The sequence below is a fragment of the Lepus europaeus genome, chromosome 18, assembly GCF_033115175.1.
Source record: "Lepus europaeus isolate LE1 chromosome 18, mLepTim1.pri, whole genome shotgun sequence".
Taxonomy (NCBI): domain Eukaryota; kingdom Metazoa; phylum Chordata; class Mammalia; order Lagomorpha; family Leporidae; genus Lepus; species Lepus europaeus.
Window position 1 is genome coordinate 1,275,707 of NC_084844.1, and position 7,299 is coordinate 1,283,005.

The 7,299-nt window shown below is 73.3% G+C and overlaps 1 protein-coding gene across 1 annotated transcript; it reads left to right on the forward strand.

Moving 5' to 3' along the window:
- The first annotated feature begins 3,726 nt into the window (after positions 1 to 3,726).
- Positions 3,727 to 5,028, forward strand: LOC133746653 (collagen alpha-1(I) chain-like). The gene is made up of 2 exons (XM_062174842.1): positions 3,727 to 3,931; positions 4,383 to 5,028. Exons 1-2 carry the CDS (start codon positions 3,746 to 3,748, stop codon positions 4,998 to 5,000), a joined length of 804 nt encoding a protein of 267 aa, XP_062030826.1. The 5' UTR covers positions 3,727 to 3,745; the 3' UTR covers positions 5,001 to 5,028.
- Positions 5,029 to 7,299: the final 2,271 nt, after the last annotated feature.

Here is a 7,299-nt window from a genome sequence, read left to right on the forward strand (position 1 = left end):
GCCGGGCCCCGGCCCCGACCGGCCGCCGCCTCCTCCCCGGGGCAGCGCGGCCGGGGCCTGGGGCGGCGCGCAGGCGGCGGGGTCCCGGGTGGCCGGCGGCGGCGGCGGGCCGGTCAGCACGCCGGCGGGCTGGGCTCCTCGGCGGGCGGGCGCGCACAGGGCGGGCGGCCGCCGTGCGGGTCCATGGTCTGCGGAGGCAAGCAGAGGGGCTCGGTGACTGGGGGCTCCGCGCCCGGGGGTCCCCGCCCGCCCCCCGCCGCCGCCGCCGGACCTCGTCTCCCTGCCGCCCCGCGCGCACCCGCAGCGTCCCCGCCACGCCGCTCGCCGTGGCCCCGCTGGCTCCAGCGGGCGACGGAAACCCCAATCCGCGAAGCCATCACGCACACCCGCGCGCACACACTCACCCCGCTCCCCTCCCCCGCCGCCCAAAGGTGTCTTGGAGGAAGACCCCTCCCCCGCCCGAGCCGGTCCCCGGTCCGGCTTTTACTGCATTCTGCTTAACCGAATAACCATGCTAATTAAGCGAGTAATTTTATTGATTGTAACTCAAGAGTTTTTTTTTTTAATAACCTTCTTCCCTTGCCTCCCCTCCCCCCATGCGTCCCTCGGCCCATTCTTTCGAGTCCACCGCCCCCGCCCCCACCCGCGCTCCGGGCGGGGACCCCGGGCGCCCCGCGCCCGCCCCCGGCCATCACCTGGGCCGCCACGCCGCAGTGCCCGGCTCGCGGTCCCCCAGCCGGCGCTCCCCGGCGAGGCTGGGACCATCACCCCGCCCCCAACCACACTCGCCCAGGCTCTTCCTCTGCGGATTGGGGGCTTTGTGGGGGGCGGGGGGGGGCTCCAAGACCCAGCAATTGTTTTCTTTCCACCTCGCAAACTGGCCGCGAGGGCCGCCTTCCGAGCGCCTGCCCGGGCTCCCCGGAAGGCCGGTCACCGCGTGGCCCGCACCCGGCTCGCCGCTCCAGCCGCGGAGGCCCGGCCCGGCCCCGCGCGACCTTCGCCCCCGCCCAGGCCCCGGCAGACCCCCGGGGCCTCCCTCGCGCCCTGCCCAGCTCCGGCAGGGCCGCCGCAAAGTGACCCTCGCCTCCCTGGCCCTGCACCCCCGCGCGGCGCGGCGCGTCCACTCGGGGACACTCGCAGACCCAGTGGGACGGTTCCCCCGCGGCTTCCGGGCGCCGCTTTCCACCCGGCTAAGCGCGCATTGTCCAGCGGCCGGCAGCGCGGGAGGGACGCGGGCAGGCGGGCTGCGCCCCGCGCGGAGAACCCCGCGTGCGCCCCGCGCTGCCGTCGCCACAAAGCGGCCGGGCGCGCTCCGCTTGGCCAGCACCGACTCGGTCGCCGAGCGGGTCCCCCGCGTCCTGTCTGCAGATTGCTTTGTCTGATTTAATCTGTAACCGAAAACATCGTGTACGGAGTGAACACATATTTGCTCAGCCGATAAGCTTTTTTTTTTTTTTTTTAAATATTTATCCACAGCTCTCGCGTCGAGGGTACGCGGGGCTGCGCGCAGAGGCCTCTTTGTCTCGCCGCCAAGCACAAAGGGGCTCGGGGCTCCCTTTCCTCCGGGGATCCCACAGTCCCCGGGTCCAACAAACCGCCCGGGCCTGCGCGGCGCGCCAGGCCGCCAGAGCCCGCGGGGCGCCGGGCAGGGGCCGCCCGGGGCGGGGCGGGGGCTTCGCGAGCGGCTCGGAGCCCCGGAGGGCGGCGACCCAGACAAAGGGGCCGGGGGCAGGGGGCGAGGCCGGGCAGCCCCGGCTCCAAAGGCCCCGAGGCCGGAGCGGGGCTGGGGCTGCCGGCGGCCGCCGTTTCTGTTTCTGTTTGGCGCACGGGAGGCAGCGCGGAGGCCGCGGAGCAGCCGGGGATTCTCGGGACGCGGGCTCGGCCGCGGCGTCCGCCTCCCGCCCCCCGCGGCAGCCCAGCCCGCCCGGCCGCTGCGGTCCACCGGGGCCGCCTCTGCGCGCTCCTCGCCCGCCGGCGCCGGCCACGCAGCCCCGGAGCTGCGGCGTCGCCACCCGCCGGGGGCCGGGACGCCGCGCCGGGGGCCGGGGACGCCGCGCCGGGGCCGCGCCGAGAGCGCCGGGGCAGAGCCCGCAGGCAGAGCCCCGCGCCGGCCGCAGCCCCGCGGACGCCCGCGCTTCCGAAGCCTCGGAGCCTCCAGCCGCGCGCTCCGCTCGGGCGCCAGGGCGTGACGCGCGCCCTCCTCCCGCCGGCTGCCCGGAGCCGCCCCGATCCCGCTTCTGCCGCCCACCGGGGACCCCGGCCCCGGCCCCGGCCGCTGCCCCCGGCCGCGGCTCCGCGGGGTCCGCAGGCCGAGCCCGAGCCGCGCGCGCGCCGGGGCGCCGCCGCCGAACCCGCTCCCTGCGAAACCGGCGCGTGCGGCCCCCGGGGAGCGCGCCCCGAAGACGCCCGGAGGCGCCGGTCCCGCGCGGCCCCTCTCCCGACCCCCACTCCGGAAAAAGAAAAAAAAAAAAAAAGGTTGGGAAATGCATTAGGGTCTGCCCAGCGAAACCCAGAGCCCCGGCCGGGGCGACCGGCGGGCAGCGCCCGGGGCCGGGGGCGCACGGCCGGGCGCGCTGCCTCCGCGCCTCCCCACCGCGCACCTCTCGCCGGATCGGTGCGGACGGGGCCTGCGCCGCTCGTGCGAATTTCCAGAGCGAGCAAAACCGCTCGCCTGCAGCCCACAATGAAAAAAAAAAAAAGGCTCTCGCCATAATAACGGAATTTTTTAAAGGGAAAATATTTCTCAGCATTGCAATTCTGAATCTCTTGTTAAAAAAACTGTACATCCCCAAAGCCAAAATTAAAAAAATTTTAATAAAAATGGGGGGAAAAAAAAAGAAAGCAATTTCAGTTACTTACTGGAGGCTTGTCCCGGGCACAAGCGAGTGCAACACAATTGGCCCGGGGAGTCTGACTTTGTTTTGTGCGGCTGTCGGCGCGCCCGCCGCCGACTGCGGCGGTGCCCCGCGCCGAGCGCCTCGCACGCCCGCAGCCCCGCGCCGCGCGCCGCGGCCCTGCATACTAATAAGCTCGTGCCACTCGGGCCCGCGCAGCCCGCGCGCTGATTGGCCGGCCGGCCCTGCGCGGCGCGGCGCTCGTGCCGCGCGCTCGGCGTAAACAGCGCCCCCGATTGGCTGGCGCGGGGCCAGGGAGCTGCCAATCAGGGCGCCGCGGGGCAGCTCCCGAGCCCGATGGCGCCGAATTCAACCGGGCGACTGCGCAGCTGCTCTGCGCACGGCGCGGCGGCCGCCCGCTCCTCCTGATCGCGACGACTGGGGCCCCGCGAGCGCGCGCCTGGCAGGCGGCAGCTTGCCCCCAGCCGCGGTGGCCGCCCCGCTCGGACGCGGGCTGCGGCGGCGGGGCCGGGCCGGCCACCCGCCGGGTGCGGGCCGCTCCGCGGGGAGCAGCCGGCTCCCGTCCCAGGAGCGGCGAGGCCGCGGGGGCGTGACTGCGCTCCTCCTCCTGCCCGCGGTGCGGAGAGAAAAAATAAAAATAAAAAAAAAACGTGAACCAGAAGCGCAGCGCAGCGCGCTCCGGCGCGGGCCGCAAAGGGTTAACTCGCCGCCGCCGGTCCCGCCCCGCCCCCCGCTCCCGCGGGACGCTCGGATTGGCTGGCTCTCGGCCAGGGGGCTGTCCGTCACCGAGTGTAAACAAGGCGCTGATTGGCTGTCGTCCAGTCCGCACTGGGCCGCCCGAAAAAAGCAATTACTGGCTCCGCGGTTTCAAGGCCGCCCCGGGCCGCTCGATGAAAGGAGATAAGCCGGGGACCGTTTCCAGGTTCCCCGCGGGCCGACCCCGGCAGCCCGGGAGCCGCGGCGCGGCCGAGAGCCCGCGGATCAAAGGCGTCGGCGGGGAGAGGGGGCGGGGGCCCGGCCGCCGGCGGGGACTCCGGGGCTGCCCGGCCGCCGGCAGGGGAGCGCGGGGTGCGCAGGTAAGCGCGGGGCGCGGGGCAGGGCGCGCGCCCCGAGTCCCGCCGCGGCCGGGCCCCCACCCCCCTGCGGCCGGGCCGGCGAGCGGGGCGCGCCAATCCCACCAGGCGCCCGGAGATCCGATTAGCGCGCGGCTATTCATTAAGCCCCGGGCGATTGAATTAGGCGCGGGCGCGGGCGGGGGCGCGGGCCGGGCGGGGGGCGCGGACCACCGGGCTGGCGCGGCGGCGCCGGGAGCGGCCGCCCCGGGGCGAGACGGAGGAGCCGGGTTCCCGCCCGCTTCCCGCGCACGCCGAGCCGGGTCCCGGATCCGGAGAAATGGCGCCGCCGGGGCGGGGGCGGGGGCGGCCGGCCCGCGGGGGTCGGCGCGGGGCGCCCCTGGCCGGTCCGGACGCCCCGGCTGGTGACGCTCCGGCCCGGGGCCTTTCGCTCCGCTTTGAATTTCGCTTTTAGGAACCTTTGTACGAGAGGGGGACGGCGTGGAGAGCGCGCCCGGGACCCCCGGCGCCTCGGAGCCCCCGCCGTGCGCTCCGGCGCGGCGCCCGGACCGGCCTGCAGGCCGCGGCGAGCGGGCGCCCGCGCCTCCCCGGCTCCTTCCTTCGTCGTCCCCGCAGCCCCGCGCTGCGCGTGTTCCTGATTTCAGGGGAGCGCGGCGCGGGGAGCTGCGGACCCCCGGGCGGGGCGCTCCCAGCCGAGGGGGCTCCGTGGTGGGGCTGGGTCCGCGGACACCCGGGGAGCAGCCCATGCCCAGGGCGGCAGAGGAGCGGCCGCCCCCCCCCAGGCCCCCTGCACCTCGCTGCTCCTGTGCGCGGGGCTCGCCAGGAGTCACAGGTGCGTGGCCTTGCGCACACAAAGCCGCGGAGGAGACTGCAGACCGCCTTGCCGCCCGCAGCCCGGACGCCCCTGCACCCCGAAGCCTCTCCCAGCCCTGGAGCCCCCTCGGCCGCGCCTGGACACAGCAGCGGCGGCCCTGGCCACCGGGAAATCGTCAACGCGTTTGAGCAGGCGGCAGTGGGGCCTTCCCTAAAATCCAGGCCGAGCGGCTCCCGCCATTGTTCCCCGGGCCATTAGTCAAAGGGCAAATTAGAAACAATTTCTTGAAGACAAAACCTGCGTCCTAATTCTTCCCACCATGGGTACGGAGGGGTAATGGGTGCTGAGGCTGGGGGGGCACGGGCGGCCGGTGGGCTCGGCCTGCCTGGGAACTGAGCCCGGGGCGCCTGGGACCCAGGTCCACGGGAGGGAGCGGTGCCCCACCCCCAGCTCGAGGGAGGGGTTCTAGTCCCAGGAGCCACCGGCTGGATGAGCTTGGGGGGTAGAGCAGGTCCGCCCCCACCCCAGCCTGGGGGCTGGGGCCATAGAAAGCCCCGGCCCAGGCCGAGCAGCGCCCAGCGCCCAGCATCGCTCCCCGGGCTGACCAGCTGTCCTGGACAGGAATGCAGACCGCCCCTGCCCCAGCCGGGCTGTGGCTGGATGGAGAAGCCCCGGACCCTCAGAGGTGGTGCTGGGAGGGGAGGCCCTTGTCCTCTGCTGGTCTGCCTTGGTCACACACCGTCCCCGGGGGGCCTCCCCGCACTCCCCAGCAGTGGGGGGCATGGGCGGGCCTGGCAGCAGGCTGAGCGGGCAGACTCTGAAGTTGGGTACACAGCTTCCCAGCCGTGCCCTCGTGGAGTGAGTGGAGTTTGTTGCTGCTTCGTCCAACCAGGTCAGCCCAGCCTCCTCCCGCTCGCTGCCGCCGCGTGTTAAACACGGAGGCGTAATTTGTGGCTAAATATAAGGCCGCGTGTTCACAGGAGCGCCTGACCAGGGCGCCCCTCACAGGTTAGCGGCTGGGCCCGTCTGGGTTCACTTGAAGTGGCTGACACAAAGGGCAGAGCCCACCCCCACCCCCACCCCCCGCCAGCCCGGCCCCTGGATTGGTGACGGATTGGTGACGTGTGACCGCGGACCGCTGGCAGCCCCTGGCCGGGGCCAAAACCCCAGGGCTGAGCAGGGAGCTCCCCACCACACCCTGTGTCCTGTCCCTGGGGAGACCCCCAAGGTCCCGGGGCGGCTCCTGCCCCACCATCAGCAGTGGGTCCTGCCCAGTCTGGGGGTGGGGCCCGGGGTTGGCCTTGGGGTCTGCCTGACCGAGGTGCTGGTCCCTCGCAGGGTGCAGGGCCGGGGCGCGCTGGAGCGGGCCGGCTTCTTGGGCTTCGGGACACCTGCCTCTGCCCTGCCGGCCCAGGCCTGGCTGGGGAGGAGGCGTCGGGGGACACCGTGCGCAGCGTCTGGCGGGGGTGTGTGTGTGTGTGTGTGTGTGGCTGGTCCCATGCAGGACGGGGGAGAGGCACCCAGGGGGTCGTGCGGCCCTGCAACTGGAAGATGGGACACAGAGGCCACCCCCTCCCCCTCCCCTCCTCCTCCACTTCCTTCCCCTCCCCCCCCTCCTCCCCCTCCTCCTCTTCCTCGGTATTTCCGGGGACTGCAGTCCTTGGCCTGGTTACCTCCAGCACTTAGGGACCAAAAATAAACCATCCCAGGGAGCACAGCCGGCGGGGGCCCGACCACCTGACCCCTGAGTGCCGGCCGCCTCGGCCTACCGCTCGCCCCTGCGTCTTGTGAGCAGGTCTGGCTCGTCCCGGCCTACACAGGAGCATCCACCCCGGCTCACGGTGCGGCCGGCCCAGCCAGGCGGGGAAGGGCTCCAGAGGGCGGCGGCCAGGACCCCCGCGCCCCCTGGTCGCCCCCAGCCCTCGCTCCAGCCGCCCGCGTGGACCTAGGGTTTCCTTTCTCGGGAACTGTTTGCTTTGCCTCCTTTTTTTTTTTTTTTTTTTTAAATTTAGATAGGACTTTTCCGTGGAAGCAGCCTCGTGGGGCGAACGTAGGAAAAGCCGCCGGAGCCCCCGGGTGGGAGCTGGGAACAAAGGCCGGGCGGGGGCGCCGGACGGACCGCGTCCTCAGAGTGCGCAGCCCCACCTGCTCGCCCGAGGCCGGGCACCGCAAAATCGGGGGACGCGCTTGGCTCCGCCACATCGGGGCCGGTGACATTAAACAGGAAACTGATGGAGGCCGGGAGCCGAGCCTCCTTCCCCGCGCCGCGGCTCCTCGAGGCCCGAGGACCGAGCGGGCGCTGGAGCCCGCGCCCGGGGCCGGTGCCCCCGGCGGCTCCCGCTCCACGGGGGCGGCCCTCCGCCCGCGGCCGCTGCCCCGGGTGTGCCCGGCGCCTGCTACCCCGAACACGGCCTGCCCTGGCGGCCTTTGTCCGCTCGGCGGGGGAGGCCGCAGGGGTGGGTGGTGGGCGCTCCTCCGCGCGACCCCGGCTCCTGCGGGCTTTCTGCAGGTGGGCCCGGGGGACCTGTGGGGGGACGGTCGGGAGGAGCCCCTGGGC

Excerpts from the sequence above, each read along its gene's own strand:
- LOC133746653 (XM_062174842.1), top strand. The coding sequence starts at position 3,746 with ATGAAAGGAGATAAGCCGGGGACCGTTTCCAGGTTCCCCGCGGGCCGA. Across the intron at positions 3,932-4,382 it reads GGGGAGCGCGGGGTGCGCAG|GAACCTTTGTACGAGAGGGG; the intron begins GTAAGCGCGGGG and ends TTTCGCTTTTAG.